This window comes from Magnolia sinica, chromosome 12 (genome assembly GCF_029962835.1).
Source record: "Magnolia sinica isolate HGM2019 chromosome 12, MsV1, whole genome shotgun sequence".
In the NCBI taxonomy this organism is placed as follows: Eukaryota; Viridiplantae; Streptophyta; class Magnoliopsida; order Magnoliales; family Magnoliaceae; genus Magnolia; species Magnolia sinica.
This window is the reverse complement of record NC_080584.1, coordinates 69,831,561-69,849,660: the sequence shown is the minus strand read 5'-3', so window position 1 is coordinate 69,849,660 and position 18,100 is coordinate 69,831,561. Positions and strand designations below refer to the sequence as shown.

Genomic DNA, 18,100 nt, shown 5'->3' with positions numbered 1-18,100 from the left:
TCTAAAATCAAATGCCTGAATACTGAATGAACTACAACTGGGACTTTGAATTTTATGCCTAAATAATAATTGGGATCGGCTCAGCTGACCCTGACCCTGACCCGGCCAAGACCGGCCCATTTCCAGCCCTGCATATAATCCCAACTTTCTACATCATTGCAAATTTAGCTTAATTTCAGTTTAGAAAATGGCCACAGATCAAATTGTTTTCAAGTCTACCAGTGCTGACCATATTCTTGCCTTTATGGGCAGTGACATCTCATGGGCATGAGTGCAAAAGTGAAGTAGCTCTAATCTCAGGTGGACCACACCATAAGGAACAGTGGTCATTGAATGCCCAACATTAAAAACTTCCTAGGCCCACCTTAATGCCCATCCTAACGTTTATTTTCCATCCAACCTGTTGATAAGGTCACACAGACCAGGAGGAATGGAAAAAACAGATATCAGCTTGGGCGAAAACTTTTGTGGCTAACAAGAAGTTTTTAATGGTCAATCACCACTGTTTCACATGGTGTACGTGGTCCACCTGACATTTGAATCTGGTTCATTTTTTGGGGATCATGGCCTAAATGAGCTGGCAAAATGGATGGGCAGCATAAATATACAATGCATACATCAAGGTGGGCCTCACAATCAAGGCACACTGTTTTGGGTGAGCTCACGCCACACCTAATCTGCTCCCCTATATGTATGTGGTTTACTAGAATTGTACACGAGTCGAGCTAGCTCGAAAAGCTCACTCGACTTGGCTCGAGTTAGCTTGGATTGACTTGGCTTGAAGGATGACTCGGGACGAGTCAAGCTCCATATAACCCAGTTCGATTTGAAAACGAACTGAGTTCGAATATAATGAAGCTCGACTTGAATCGAATTCAACTCGACTCAAAGCTCAAGCTCGAGCTCAAATATTAATTATATATATATATATATATATATATATGTATATATATATATATATATATATATATATATATATATATATATATATATTAATTATATATATATATATTTTAAACAAAACCATACCTAACTCCCTTTCGACTGTCCCTTTCATATCTCTTTTCCTCCCATTCCCTAACCTAACCTGTTGTTGCTTGCGCTCGCCTGATCAATCTCTCTCTCTCTCTCTCTCTCTCTCTCTCTCTCTCTCTCTCTCTCTCTCTCTCTCTCTCTCTCTCTCTCCTGATCCTCACTCGGCCACTCGTCCAGCATCAGTTCGTCTCAACCTGCCTCAGCGTTAGCATCTGCACTTGGCTACTCGTCCTAGCTCCGTCACTCTCTTTCTCGGCACCCACCACAAAGGTAAGTTACCTTCCTCTATCATGAATGATTTTTTTATATCAATAAATGCTTGATTTTCTATTTGATTTGGGTTAGGTTGGGCGCTAGGTTGGGTCGGGTAGGGTGCTAGCTTGAGTCAGGTGTGGGTTGAGCGTTGGGTGGGGACGGGTTAGGTTCTGGGTTGGGCCAGGTTGGGAACGACCCTAGCTTGAGTCTGGTGTGGGTTGAGCGTTGGGTGGGGACGGGTTAGGTTCTGGGTTGGGCCAGGTTGGGAACGGACTCGACTCGACTCGATCCACTATCTTGACTCAAGCTCGACTCGAAAGCTTTAGCAAAAAAGCCAAGATCCAATGTTAAGCTCAAGCTCAAACTCGAGCAGGGCACAGACGAGTCAAGTCAAGATTGGCCTACCTCGACTCGACTCGGCTCGATGTACAACCCTACTTCTGACCCTTTTGGATTCCCAGTCCTTTTTTGAGAATTTTAAAAGAAACTACCAAATTAATATGTAGTTTACATTCCGATACCTTTTTCAAAAAGCTACCAAGCTATTCTATACAATTATCATTCCACTGCTTGGGTTACATTTTGAGGGAATGTTAAGGAATAGTACCTCATTAGTATAATAATTACACCCCAGTACCATTTTCAATTAAGTTTCCACTAAAGTACCTCATTAATCAAGTTATTATCAACAATGTACCTTCTTTAGTTTTATCTAATGTCCATAAATGCAAAGAATGATTTTTCCTAAAATAATGAAAACAACACCCAATTAAGGAGTTTGCTTAATAAGAATTAAATAGGTAACCAGACATTGCATGGATCCTTACTCTTGCTCGGGTGGTAGACTCTCCAAAGTTTCAACACCCGGTCAAGGGTTTTAGTATCCGTATGTGGTGAAATTCCACTAGCGTAAGTGTGTGGTGTGTGTGGCCCACCATAAACTGCAGTGCATCTTTCATATTGTATCAAGCATACATGAGGTGTCAATTTATATTTTTTTTAACACACCCACCCACATCACATGTCACTCGATAACTAGTATCAATGTTGAAACAAAGTCTGTCTACCATTGAGCCATGGAGTTGGACCCTTGTGCCCATGCTAGCTGTTAAGTTGAGATAACTAAATTGTGATGTTTAGTACTTCCAAAAAGAATATTGGTCGAACAAGCCTTATCTCTTATTCACAAACACATTTGTTGAAATAGGATCTTTGGATATTTTATTTTTAAACTATCCAATAATGCCTAACAATTGGATAGTTAGCTAATTGGAAGAGGATTGCCTCCTACGCCCACCCAAGCTGCGAACAGGTGGGAGCTTTGAGGGACCATGATGAATAATTTATATTCTCACCATCCATCTATTTTGCCATATCATTTTGGGGTATAAGCCCAAAATTGAGATAGATTCAAGGCTCAAGTGGACCACACGGTGGGGATTAAACTCCACCTATTGAAAACTTCTCCAGAGCTGAAGAAGTTTTGGATCAAGCTAATATTTGTGTTTTCCCTTCATCTAGGTCCATGTGTCCTTGTGAATAGGTGGGATGGCACTTAACTATATATCATGGTGGGCCCTAGGAGAATTTCAACGGAATGTGTCCTTATCACTGTTGCTTCATCCGCTTGAGCCTTGGATCTGCCTCATTTTGGGGCTTAGCCACTCAGAGCACCTGTCCGTGCCAAGATATAGGATTATTTTTGGCAAATTTAGCAAAATTGTACATCATTAATATGATATTTAGATCCAGTATCTTTTTTAATTAAATTTTATTTAATTACTTTGTTATATAAGTTGGTTTTTTTCTTTTCTTTTCTTTTTAGGGCACACACCCACACACACCGTAATGGGTACTCCAAACCATGATCTTAGTGTTGAAACTCCCATGAGTATACCACTAAGCTATGAGTAGGGACTCAATTAAGTTGCTGTCAAATGGGAAACTTCCCTCAGTTCTCTAGGCTCCGTCAATTGAAAGAAAGATTTTTCTTAAAATAATGAAATTGCTCCCACCTAATGATGCTGGTTAATCATATTAAAAAGGTGCCTAGATGTAAATATTATTAAGGGTGTGTTATTATAATAAAAAATTTATAAAAGGAAAAAAAATCTATGAATGTTGATTGCATAGATTAAAAAGGCAGTTAGACGTGACTACTGGTTAGTAGTCTCTGGGAGCCACTATGATCTATTGTCTATCCATTTTTCCTAATTATTTTAGGGCATCAGATAGAAAATGAGGCAGATCAAAATCTCAGGTGGACCAGGCGGTGATTAAATGACATTCCTAAGGCACACCTTAATGCCCACCATAATGTTTATTTACCATCCAACCTATTGATTAGGTTACACAAACGTGGATGAAGGGAATAAAACAAATATCAGCTTGATAAAAAAATTTGTAGCCCACAAGATGTTTTTAATGGCCGGCGTTCATCACCACTGTTTCTTTCAATGTGGTCTACCTGAGAGTTAAATCTTTTTTATTTTTGGACTTGATCATGTCCTAAAATGATTTAGTGAAATGGACAGACTGCATGGATTAAACACATAAATATCATCGCGGGGCACACAGAGCGCCACATGTGTTCCGGGTTAAAGGTACCCTTTTGGTGTCTTTGCTGGACGGTGATTCCAATAGTCAGAAGCGCACGTGTTCTAAGTAAAGGGTATCCCTCATCATCCATCACACTCAGCCAATGTGCTAAAGTCCAAGGAATCAATTTTCTTTTTCATTGACTAGGGAGGCTTCCTCCAACATCCATGACACACGTGGGCTACAAAAAGACAAAAAGACACGTAGACCAGTCTTGGAGGGAAATCGTCGCACTCTGCAATGGTACGGAGATGGAACTATATGATGACCACACATCGAGGGATTAAGATTCTTTGAATCTAGAGATTTTTAGGGTGCGTTTGACGCATCCTATTGGATGAGATTAGGACGCATCCTATTGGATGAGATTAGGTGGGATGGAATTGCATTTGTCCCGTACCATTTCTACTCAATGTTTGGGAAGAGTGAGAAAGTTTGAAATTAGATTAGATGGCCGTCCCAGTTCCACTCAATGTTAGCAAGTTGTGTAGGTCCCGCCATGATGTGTGGGCTATATCCACACCGTCCACCCATTTTTCGAGATCATTTTAGAGCGCGGGCCAAAAAAAATCAGGTAGATCTAAAGATCAAGTGAACCCCACCACATAAAGCAATGGGGATTGAACACCCATCGCTGAAAACTTCTATGGGGCCACATAAGTTTTGGATCCGCCTCATTTTTAGGTCCATTCCATAAAATGATGTTACAAAACAGGTGAATAGTTTGGATATAACACATGTGTTATTCTCAATAGTTTCAAATGATGGTGAGTATATCTATTCAATGTACAATAATTCAAAGAGTGAATCCCACCATATTACAAAGGTAGCATGGAATTAAGCTTATTCTATCGTAATAGGGGACAATCCTTGTCATATATAATAATTATATTTTTTGAATCTCATCCCACCTAATCCTTCCCAATACAATGGCGCATGACATTAGGATGGATAAGGTGAGATGGGATTCAAAAAACAGTAATTATGGCTTTGTCAGGGAATTGTCTTGCAATTCCATGGGTTTTGTAATTCTATAGGATCTTGTGTCATGCTGTTTGAATGGCATGGGATGCTTTCAAGAAACCCTATAAGTCAAGGAAGGATTTGCCTCCAAGAAAGGATTTGCCAATTTTATCGACCAGGCGCTGCTTCCAAGAAACACCGCAAACCCACTTCTTTCGACAATCCCAAACAGTCGCAACATAAAATCCAAGGATTTCACAAACCCACTCCCACTTATTCCCATCCATTCCCATGCGCCAAATACCCCCTTAGTGTATCTGTCATCCTCCCTTGTGCATACAAGATCAATCACTGGGATCATGGAACCATGGGCCCCACTTGTACTATATATATATATAATACTATAAGGTCGACAAGGTCGAGCTGTGTGGGCCCCACCATGATGTGTGTCAAACATAAACACTGTGCATTTGATGGGTTCCCTTTAGGTTGCAGGGTATACCAAAAATCAGCCGTCTACAGAATTCAAGTGGGCCATATCATTTAAAATCATGTAAAGACATGCCTAAATCATATAACAACACTTGGTGGAGCTCACCTGAGTTATGGATGCAGCTTAAACTTGGTTTGACCCCTCATTCAAGTGGTACACACCCAATGGATGGGTTGAATTTGTGAACCACATCTTAGTGATCCCAATAAATAATTATGAATGTTTTAATAGAAGGGTAATCCTTCTCAACTGTTGTATGTGTTGTGGCCCACATAAATCGTGAATTGACTTGATTTTTAAGCCCGTGTCCCACCATGGAATGATGTATCTCACTGATGGAGTTGATGTTTGACACAAATCATGGTGGGCCCACACGTCTCGACCTCATGGGAAGTTCCCATGTGGTCCACCTCATAGTACCACACACCTATATATATATATATATATATATATATATATAGATATATATATATATATATATATATATATATATATATATAGCGGCATTGTACCTGGACTAGGTGAAGAATGAACGGAAGGGTACAGTCCTAATGTTGAAGCCCGATTAATAAATAAGTGAGAACTGGCCTTTTGTGATTTCAACGGCCATGGTTGGATCTAAAATCAAATGCCAGAATACTAATGAACTGCAACTGGGACTTTGAATTTTATGCCTGAATAATAATTGGGATCGGCTCAGCTGACCCTGACCCGACCAAGACTGGCCCATTTCCAGCCCTGCATATAATCCCAACTTTCTACATCATTGCAATTATATCTTAATTTCAGTTTAGAAAATGGCTACAGATCAAATTGTTTTCAAGTCTGCCAGTGCTGACCATGTTCCTGTCCTTATGGGCAGTGACATCTCATGTGTATGAGTGCAAAAATGAAGTGGCTCTAATCTCAGGTCATGGGTTAGAGTGCCTATATGGAGTGCATGTATGAGAAAAAAAAAAAACCTAATGTGGCATAATCTATTATGAAATAGGATGCTCTAAAAATCAAGCTAATCCAACCATCAAGCAAGTTATCATTGAATTTGGAAATTTTCAGTGTTTTTCATTGTTTTCCATAGTTTAGCCTTCTCAATCAAGTAGCATCTCATTTCATGGTGAAGTGAGTTGGATGGCTATGAAAATACTATGGTAGCTGTTAGGTAAGATCTCATCCCTAGCTAGCTGGGTGTAAACCATTTTCTTTTATTTATGGTTGTTTGGCTTGGAGCTTTAAAAGAGGATGTGAATCTTTTCGAGAAACAAATTCCTAGTGAAAGAGATTTTGACTATAGGTTAGTGGCCTAATATTAAACATGTGGATGAAAAACCAGCCTTACCTAGTGAAAGAGATTTTGACAATGGGTCAGTCGTAATAGAGGAAGCTCACCAGCCTACTGGAACTTGTGAGAACTTTTTCAGAACTCATCTCCCATGATACGAGCGTAAGAATCTAAACAGTCCAAATGATGCAATACCCATGAAACTTCTAAGGCCCAACTTTCGCCCTAATCCAAAACTTTGGTGGGGCATGGAAAAAGAGAACAACAGATTAAGGGAGGAAATTGTTTCCTTTTTCCATGGCTTTTAGAAAATTTTAAAAGAAACTAGGTGATTAATATGTGATTAATATGTAGTTTACATTCTGATACCTTTTTCAAAAGCTACCTAGATATTCCATACAATTATCATTCCATCTGCTTGGGTTACATTTTGAGGGAATGTTAAGGACCAGTACCTCATTAGTATAATAATTACATTCCAGTAACATTTTCCATTAAGTTTCAGCTATGCTATCTCATTGATCAAGTTGTTGTCAAAAAGTTACCTTCTCTTATTTTTCTCTAATTAATGTCCATAAATGCAAAGAATGATTTTTCCTAAAATAATGAAAATAGCCCCCAATTAAGGAGGTTGCTTAATAAGAATTAAATAGGTAACCAGACGTTGCATGCAGATTGCATGTTTATAGGGACGTGGTTATTGGTCAGTGCCATGTAGGACCCACATAATTTATCTATGCCATCCATCCATTTTTCCATATCATTTGGGGGGCATGATCCTAAAAATGAGGCTGTTATAAATTAATCTTATATCCAAAGAAAACAGTGGTAATTGAACGACCACCACTGAAAACTTCCTCAGGCCCACGTAAATGTTTGTTTATTATATATCCATCTAACTGCTGAAGTTATATATATATATATATATATATATATATATATATATATATATATATATATATATATATATATAAATAAATTAATAATACTCGCGCCTATGGTGGGAACGGAGATTGGTACTTCTTACATGAGCATCGCAAACGAAAAGGGGTCGCCTTTGACCGCAGATATTCTTGTGCCCGGATATTTTTGAGGCCACAGAGGTCCGTACCAAATCCACTCTTTTCATCTGTTTAGTAGAACACAACAGATCTAAAAATCAAACAGATCCAAATCTCATGTGGGCCATACCACACGAAACGGTGGGAATTAAGTTTTATATCATGATGACATTTGTGCCCACATTTTATCTGAGTGATCATAACCAATGAACAGTTTGGATAGCATATAAACATCATGGTTCAACAGTAAACATTTCCATTTCTACTGTTTCTTTTGGTGTGGTCCACCTGAGTTTTGGATCTGGCTAATTTTTAGATTTCTGTCCTACCGTGGTCTTTCAAAACAGATGGACAAAGCGGATTTGTCATGGACATATCTCTGAGTCCCACATAAGGGTCACAGGCAATCTACTTCCTCCCGAACATGTCGGCTCAGCAAAAGAAATGATCATTTGCTCATGGTGGCCCACCCTAATATTGTACGAAGCATAAGCTAGCTGTCAATTATTATTTTTAACACACACCCGCACACCCCACACACTCACGCACCCGCCCACCCACACTACATGGGCACTCTATAAGTAGTCTCAATGTTGAAACAACGTATGAGCCAGGAGCCCCGGGAAGTTGGCCATTTCCCGGCAGAAGTGAATTCTCCGGCCCTCTTCCGCTGCGTCCGTGTTAGTGCATTGGACGATCCAGAAGATCAGTACGCATAACAGACGGCCGTCAGCATCGGTGGCCATGTCTTCAAGGGAATCCTATAGTATTAAGGACCCGACAACCAGCATTACGCCCCTGCCGGTGAGACTTCTTCTTCTCCTTCCCGGAATCTCATTGCTGCTGCCACAGCTGCTACTGCTCCCTCTCTCGCTGCTATGACAACAAGTGCTGCTGCAGCTGCAATGCTCGATCCCTTGTCTTTCTATCCAACTCCTCTCAATGCTTTCACGGCTGGTGCGCAATTCTTCCCGCACCCAAGATCTTAGTAAGTAGAAATTCCCGTTCGCCCCCCACGGAAGATCTCCTCCATTCTAACTCTTTCTGTATGCATTGTTTTCTCTCTCTTTCTCTCTCTTTCTCTCCCTCTCTGGGGCGATTTTTCATGTGAACTTGAAGAAGCTAGAATGAAATTGTTCTCATTTTCAGACAAAAAAAATTAAACTGCAGCGGTAAAAGAAGAACGGCAGATCATATTTCAAAACAGCCATGCAAGCAACCTAAGTTGTAGTGCTCGATCAACACATAATAAGAGGATATGTATATATAGAGAGAGAGAGAACAAAGATGAAAGATTAATAAAAATAAAGAAATGATCTAATACCCTCGTGTCACTGTAAGTTATAGCACTCGTAGTTGCATTTTACTTGCCATGCACAATTCATAGACAGCCTCGCAAGCATCAAACCATTTTTATTTTTATTTAAAAAAAAAAAAAAATCATTTTCTTGAACTTTTATTTCGCTCCATTTGCAAAAATCTTCAAATGTGGCCAAAAGGTGCAGTTTCAAAGATTCGAACTTCTTGTTACAGAGAGTGGTGGGCCCCACCATGATAACCTTCATGATATCTCCAATCTCCACTAGCAGCTACTAAAACCAAAACTAATAAACCTTCCCTCTTTTTTTTTTCTCCCCACACTACCAATTCATTTCTGCTCTCTCTCTCTCTCTCTCTCTCTCTCTCTCTCTCTCTTCTGCGTGGAAAATCTTTACATGTTTTTCTACCAAGAAAGCATCAAACCATTTTGACAAATATAATCCTTTTGAAATCTATACACAACCATGGGTAGATGCATATATATGTCATGCTATAATCCATGTATCAGGTGACATACACATTTTTAAGATCTTCTACATGAAACTCAGATCTTACACCTACTTCGTATTTACATTTATATGATAACTTCCATTTATCAGCCCCGAACAACTCTCCTTAACATACTTATGACAACCACTAGTAATTTATCTTAGTTTATGGAAGCTTTCCCACGTTCCCTATCCCTTGAATAGCTATCTCAAATCAGTTCCTCCAGATCCAGCTCCTGTAGACTTTATAATTCTTCCATAACCCATTACCTTACTATTTCATAACATGCATATGATCTTCAGCTAACCTGCACAATGCAAGAAGCAGATTAAGTTTTCTTTTATTTTCATCCTCTCAACTGATCATGGCTAAACTTCAAAGATAAAAACAGATATAAAAGAAAATTCTTTTTTTTTTTTTTTCAGAAAGGTGAGAACTCACCACCTGTGATAAGAATGAGATTGTACATGAATTCAGGTGGGTAACGCAAAAAGAATCCAGCCTCACCTATCATATAAACTGACTTATAACACAAACTAAAGAGAATTTACAGACCAAAAGACAAGGAGCCTTGCCAAAAGGACTAGAATCAGCCAACAGCTCAAGACTTCACAAAGTAATGGAAGCATGGTAGCGAACCAACCCCCACCTGACTTAGAGCGGGCATAACAGATCAGAGCTATAAGAGATGCCCAGCAGCGATCGCACACAACCAGAATGGCAACCATATCCCTCAAAGCAAAATTAGATTCTACTATGCATACATTCAAATACCATTCCCTTCAATGCTGAAAGGAGCATCCTTATGATTTCAAACAGACCACCCATCCACTGCAGCTCACCAATACCTCCCAGCAGCATGCAGGCCCAAAAACACCCATTTCTCTGAATAGAGAATCATACACAGCATCAACCATAATGCCATAAGCATTTCCCGCCAACATGCCCCAGCAAAAACACTTTTTACACCATGCATCAACATTGCATACACCAATACAGACAACATTCACAGTATACACTGCTCATCAATTCAGCATATGCTGCCATTGAGGTTCGCACCAGCCCCACAGGTTCAACCACAGAAGAAAGTTCATATAAGAGAAGAATTTCTTCACTTTTTCTGTATTTATTTTTCCTTTAATTTACCACTCTATTTATACAATAAAAGTAACTTTAGAAAGATTATAGACAATCAAATCTGAATTTGCCAATCATACAATTTTCTATAATCATAAGTATATCCTTACTCTATTTATAAAATGCAATGAGTCGATGAGATCCAACGTGTGATCAGTTCTTCATATTTAAAAGATTTTTATGGTATTAAGAGAGAAATTTTTTTCCTCTTTTTTTTTTAAAAAATATAAATCCAACAAGGATATTCTTCTTCCTCTCTTCAATTTGGCTTTCTCAACATCGACGGACCCATCCCTGCCAACCGACTCAAACTCTCGCTTCTTGATTTTTGGGGTTAGGGTTTGGGTTTAGAGAGTGAGTGTGAAAGAAGAGAAAGGAAGAGAAGTCACAGCAATCAATGGCTACACCAGCTATTGAGTCCGTACAATGCTTCGGGCGCAAGAAGACCACAGTGGCGCTCATCCACTGCAAGCGCGGGAGGGGTCTGATCAAGATCAACGGCTGCCCGATTGAGCTCGTAGAACTGGAGATCCTCCGCTACAAGGCTTATGAGCCGATCCTCCTCCTCGGCAGGCAGTGCTTCTCGGGCGTTGACATGAGGATGCGGGTCAGGGGTGGGGGCCGCACCTCTCAGATCTATGCCATCCGTCAGAGCATTGCCAAAGCCCTGGTGGCCTACTTATGGAAGTACGTAGACGAGCAATCCAAGAAGCAAATCAAGGACATCTTCGTCAGGTATGATAGGACGCTCCTCGTTGCTGATCGCAGGCGCTGCGAGCCCAAGAAGTTCAGTGTCGCCGCGGTAGGGCTCGATTCCGGAAGTCTTACCGGTAGAAGCAGAAAAGGAGAAGGAAGGGATAGATGGAGGTGTCTTCCTCTTCTCTTCTCTTGTTGCGTTCTTCTTCTGCTCTCTTGATTTTGGATATGACATTAGAATTCTGCTAGTAATTTTGGGAGATTTTCGTATTATCGTTTCAGTGGTTTCAACTTTTAAGAGTCTTTTATTTTATATCTGAATGCGAGATATTATGATTGTTTTTGGAATTGGATAGAAAAAAAAAAAAACCGACTTGGCTCCAACTCATTTCCCTAGCGTAGTAAAAAAAATAAAAATAAAAATAAAAAAAGGGATTTTGATCAAATTAGCCTCGTGGTAATGCCAAACGCTCCAAAAATCGAGAACTTAAAATAACTTTTTAAAAAAAAAAAAAGAAAAAGAAAGGCCTAGATGGCCTGAAATTGTTTCTGCTTATGTCGAGAGCCTGTGGGGAAGAAAATGCCAACAACTCTGCAGCCTCGCCTCGTCTTCCTTGCCGATCACGTCGGGAGACCGGAAGGCTCAAAAGCCAGGTAGAGGGAGGGCCGGGGGATTCCTCTCGTCTTCCTCGACAACCCAGCGCTGCCGACCGACTTGGCGTTGACTTGTCTTACTTGCCAATCGATCTCGGCAGCCTCCCGGCCACGTCTTCCTCACCGGCGCCCAGCAAAGAAATTCTTCTTCCTCCACCCAGCACTGCCGACCGACTCGGCTTCGACTGTCTTCCTTGCCAACCGATCTCGGCCAAGTCTTCCTCACCGGCCTGACCAGGAAATTTTTCTTCTTCGACATCCATGGACGCAGCGCCGATCTCAGCAACGTCTTCCTCACCGGCCTGGCAAGGAAATTCTTCTTCCTCAACATCAACGGACTGACTCAGCTTCTTCCTCGACATCGACCAACTGACTCGGCTTCAACTCATCTTCCTTGCCCACCGATTGTTGCAGCCCCCATCTCAAAAACCGGCTAAAAATAGACAGACAGAGAGAGAGAGAGAGAGAGAGAGAGAGAGAAGTTGGCAAAGGAAATACCTTTTTTTTTGTTCGTCTTATCTCGCCAAGTTAACCTTAAGTTGGGAAAAGGAACTCTCCATGAGTTTCAATAACACTTTTGTCAGCTTCCCTGGAAGATCCCATGGTTTCTCCACACATGTACTGAACATGAGTCGACGTTGTGTGCATCTCCACCACCTTTGCTGGCCAAGGGCTTACAAACACACGCTCATTCACCTCTTTAACATCCTTAATCTTCTGAACTACCCTCTTACCCAACTGATACCGATACCAGTAATTGAATACACTTCTCTTTTGATAGAATTTTAATATAATCATCAAATTCATCACCTCTCTCTCAATGTGGCCTACATCTTCAATCCAATTCTCTACTTGGCATGTTAGCCTCCTCCGCTCATACGCTGTTTTAATATCTTCACGCTTGCTCGTTAATTCTTTTGTTGCTCTAATCAGAACATTCACATTTTCATCCACGTTGGAGAGATAACTGATATGTTGTCCGACGGGAGGCCATAAGATTAAGATGATCTGTATAATTAAAAGAACAGTATTTAACACAGATTCCATCCTAGCTAGAAAGATGCACTGAGAGAGAGAAGCAAAACAACGTGAGAGAGAGATAGAGAGATAGATAGCTATGTGAGAAACATGCAAGAAGATGGTATTCGCCAATTTTACTCCTCTTTCTTCACCACACACAAGTTTCAAAGTATGGACCCCACTTTACAGGAGCGGATTTCCTACGAAAGGCTTCGAAGTTCCTACGCTGGAAACCTAGGTGGGGCCCACCGTGATGTTTGTGAGATATCCACCCCGTCCATCCGTTTTTTGAGATCATTTTAGGAGAAGGGGCCAAAAATGAGCCGGATCGAATACTCAAGTGCTAATATTTATGTTTTCAGTTCATCTCGGTAGGGATGACGTTACTAGCGAATGTTATGGATGGCGGCTGAAACACATACCAGCCACGGGGCTGGTGACACGGGGAGTAGCCGATCCGCTTCCTAACTTCATAAAATACCCTGTGCAGGAGGCTTGTTTGATTCCTAGGAATTGGTAAATACCCTATAAAAAGGTGATAATTATTTCCTAGTGCATTGACAACATCTCAGTCGTACTTCATTTACCTACCTACTTTCGAACACGGAAACTGAGAATATTGCAAAATATCCGTGAGTCCCATTCTGATGCATTTCACTTATCCACACCGTTCGTCCATTATGCCTGCTAAAATTATGGCATGAGCCAAAAAATGAGGCATATCCAAAGCTCTAGTGTACCATGCTATAGAAAAAAGTAAATCATACACCTAACCTTAAAAACTTCTAAGGGCTACTGTTTCTTTTGGTGTGGGCCACTTGAGTATTAGATTTACTTGATTTTTTGAATCATATCTCAAAATGTTATGGTAAAATGGATGGACGGAACAGATATGTCATATACATCACAATGAGGTTTAAAAATTTTTTAACTTACACTTTTGAACAGTCTCCGAGGCAAGATTACTCAAAATTTTCAAACGGGGAAAGTGTCGTGATTAGCCACTTTCCGGGTATTTGCACCTGGACTATCGAACAGGCTTGTGTCCGATTCCTCACGTAACTTTCGACGGAAACGGATTGGCTACTCCCCTGACACGTGGCTGGTGGTCGGTGCCATGTGAGCCCCACAACGGTGAAATTTATAGAGAGCGGTATTTAACCCGATTATTTATGAGCTTTAAATAAATATATAAAAATAACCATGCAAGTGGATTGGCTAGGTGCGGCCCTTGCCATGGGCCAACCTTGATGTAAGTATTCTATATCCACGCCGTCCATCCGTTTTATCGGATCATTTCAAGGCTTTTGCCAAAAAATGAAACAGATCCAATTATTAGATGGAGCATAACGTAAGAAGAAAGTGGTGATTGACCATTAATAGGACACATGAGTTTTCGTTAAAGCTGATATTTGTTTTATGCCTTAATACGGGTTTATGTAACTTTATCAACGGGTTCGGTGGCAAACAAATATTACGGTAAGCCCTGATAAGATTTTAGTGGTAGGTTGTTCAATCACCACTCTTTCCTGCAGAATGTCCACATGAGATTTGGATCTTCTTCATTTTTTGGGCTAACTCCCTAGAATGATCTTAGAAAAACAGATGGAGTGGATATAGAATACATATATCAAGGTGGGCCCCACGGTAAGGACCCTACGCTCTCTCCATGCAAAACATCCATTGTTCGCTTTTGAAGAAAAAAAAAAAAAAAGAGCTGTAAAAATAGATTGACAGTGTGGAACTAATTCACATATATCAAGGAACGGATTGACGGCGTGGATGTAAGTCACATATATCAGGTGTGGCCCACAGAATAAGTTACTCCTTCAAGTTACATAAAAAATAAGTCTAGTCGACGAGTAAATATACCTTTGCTGATTCAATTATCAACGCCCGTGTGAAGTCTGTAAACATTCACATGTTGATGCATGTGTCATACTGTAACAAACGTATGAGATTTGAACTATTGCTCAGGTGATATACTTTCAGGGCGTTTTACAACTCATTTGGCCATATCAAATCAAATCAATGGATGGCCAAAATGACTCTAAAGTCATTACTGATGATCTCAGAGAGACAGACTCCTCTAATCTATGAAATATCTGGTATATTTTGGAAAAATTAGAGATATATTCCGAGACCTTAATATCGTTATCAACCATACTTTCAGAGAAGGAAATGTAGTTGCTGAGGCTCTTGCTCATACCGCCGCGAAAGGTATCCAGACAGAATTTCTTTCCATGGCTCTATCACCTGAAGGCAGTCAGAGGAGATTTAGTGTTAGATAGTGCTGGCATTGCGGCCCTCAGATGCCACTGATAGAGTAGCTGGTTTGTCTTTTCTATTGTTCTTGTAGCTCCTTTACTTTCCTTCTCCGTTTTGTTTTTTGCTATGTTTCCCCTTGAGTCCTGTTCATTCTCTTCTATATAGGAGGGCTGCCTTTCCTTTTCGGCCCTCCTGAATGTCTATAAAATCAGCTGAACAATGAATTTCCAAGGCTTCAGCCTTTTCCCAAAAAAAAAAAAATCAATGGATGGATAAAATTTTAACCGTCTATTTTACCTTTTATGTTCAATGAATGTAATTTTATGAATTCTCTGGAGACTATATCTGAGATTATTTAATAACTTATAAAAAGCTCAGATCTTTGCACATGTATTTCATTTTTACAAGTGCCTCCGCATGTGTATTTAAGCAGATACGCTCGGAGAGAATTAAGAAATCTCTCCGAAAAGAACATTGGTGCAGGCAGAAACGGACCTTACAGAACATTTTCTCTCTCTCTCACACGTGTATATGGGAAAAGGTCGAGCTCATTGGAATTCCCCGTGAGGTCGAGGTGTGTAGCCCCCACCATGATAATATATATCGAACATCAATACTGTGCATTTGGTGGGATATCTCAAAAATCAGTTGTATATGGAACACAGGTGGGTCATGGCATCTAATATCATGTGAAGACATGCATAAGACATATAAAAGCACTTGGTAGGGCTCACCTGAAATTTGGATGCATTTGAAACTTAGTTTGACCCCTCGTTTAAGTGAGACACACCTAATGGATAGGCTGGATTTGTGAATCACATCTCGGTGAGCCCGAAGAATGATTATGACTGTTTTAACGGAAGATGATCTCTCTCAACTTTTGTATGTGGTGTGGCCCAACAAGTCACGGATTGACTTGAATTTTAAGCCCTGGGATCGCTATGGAATGGTGCATCTGACTGATGGGGTAGATGTTCGACATACATCATGGTAAGGCCCACACAGCTCAACCTCATGGGGATTTGGGCGTTCAATCAACGCAGTCCACTTGAGATCTGGATCAAAATCATTTTTGAGTTCATATCATATAATGATAGGGAAGAACGGGCAGACAGCATGGTTGGTGGGGGCCACAGAGCACCAACCACTAGCCATTGGCCACTCGCAGCAAGAGTGACCACTGATTCTATAATCTTCTTTACTTTCCACGTCACAGACACCTCTACTTTGGTCACAGACCCTGAATTCATGTTTTCCTAATATCACGACGTACTGTGTGATAATTATTCCACGGACAGAACCATCTTGTTTATGCCGAGTACAAATCCGAATTAGAACACCAACATCGCGCGCCAATTAGCTGCTGCCCATATTCGGCGCTCAGATTGGCAGAGGCTCTGAGGGGCTGTTTGGCTCGTGGAAGTAAAGGGTACTACTCCTAATTGAGTATTAAGAACCCGATATCACGCTGGGGTTGTGGAAACCACCATCCAAACATCCCATGTGGGATTTGGATGCAGCAGTTGGTATGGGATCCCAAGCCAATACTCCTGCAATTCCAGGACAATGACCTGACATCGGTAAAAGCCAGGGCCCTTACTCTTGCTCCGGTGGTAGACTGTTAAAAAAAAAAACCATCCCACCTGTAGTCACACACCCGCTGAGGCGCCAACATGATGTATTAATTTTATCCACACCGTCTATTCATTTTTCCATATCATTTTAGGTTATTATTCCAAAAATAGAGAAGATACAAACCTAAAATGAATCACACGGTGGGATTAAATTCCTACCGTTGAAAAGTTCATAAGGACCACCGATGTTTTGGATCAATATGATATTTTTTTTCTCACTTCATCCGGATGTATACGTCCACATCAATAGGTTAGATGGAAAATAAACAACACAGTGGACCCTAATAAGGTTTCAATGGTGGGAGTCCTTAGCCCCCATGCTTGCTGTGTTATGGTTCACTTGAGCCTTGGATCTGCCTTATGTTTAGTCCAGTACTCTGAAATGAAATTGAAAAAAAACGAAGGACAGTGTGGATAAAAGTCATAAATCACAGTGCCCCTGGGAGGGACCTGAGCTGCGAACAGGCGGGGTATTACCCAATCTGCGCCCGCCGACATTCTCTCAGTGGCACACCTTGGCGTATATGCCAAGCTTCGGGCAGGAGCTTTGGGTACCCACCGTGATTTATGGGTCTTATCCACACCATCCATCCAATTTTTCGTATCATTTTAAGGTGTAATTCCAAAATTGAGTCAGAGCCAATACTCAAATTGACTACAATAAACAGTGTTGATTGAACGCCTACCATAAAAAACTTCTCAAGGTCTACCAAAATATTTACTTTCGGTACAAACTGTTGGTAAGGTTACTTGATAAAAGGACCACAAAAAAATCTTCTTGATCCAAAACTTTTGAGGCGCCCAAAAGTTTTAATAGTCAATCACAACTCTTTCCGGTAGTGTGGTCCACCTAAGATTTAGATATGCTGAAGTTTTTAATGGTCAATCACAACTCTTTCCGGTAGTGTGGTCCACCTAAGATTTACATCTTCTGAATTTTGGAGCTCATATCCTAAAATAATTTGGAGAAAAGGATGAACCGCATGGATATAAGACACATATGTCACGGTGGGCCCCACAATTAGGGATACACCGAACCAAGTCCGCAGCGGGGATAGTTTCGTCCTGCACAAACTTTCGGACAGCTCATTCAGTGGGAGTGGAATTCGGTCAGGTAAAGGGTAAGAATGTCTTCAGCCCCTTTAACCATCTGGCCACCTTTATATATGTGTTGTATATCTACCCTGTTCATTCGATC

General features: G+C 40.7%; 1 protein-coding gene across 1 annotated transcript; it reads left to right on the top strand.

Moving 5' to 3' along the window:
* Positions 1-4,192: 4,192 nt before the first annotated feature.
* Positions 4,193-11,688, top strand: LOC131220617 (small ribosomal subunit protein uS9-like). Its single transcript, XM_058215434.1, has 2 exons — positions 4,193-4,202; positions 10,969-11,688. Exon 2 carries the CDS (start codon positions 11,028-11,030, stop codon positions 11,544-11,546), a length of 519 nt encoding a protein of 172 aa, XP_058071417.1. The 5' UTR covers positions 4,193-4,202; positions 10,969-11,027; the 3' UTR covers positions 11,547-11,688.
* Positions 11,689-18,100: the final 6,412 nt, after the last annotated feature.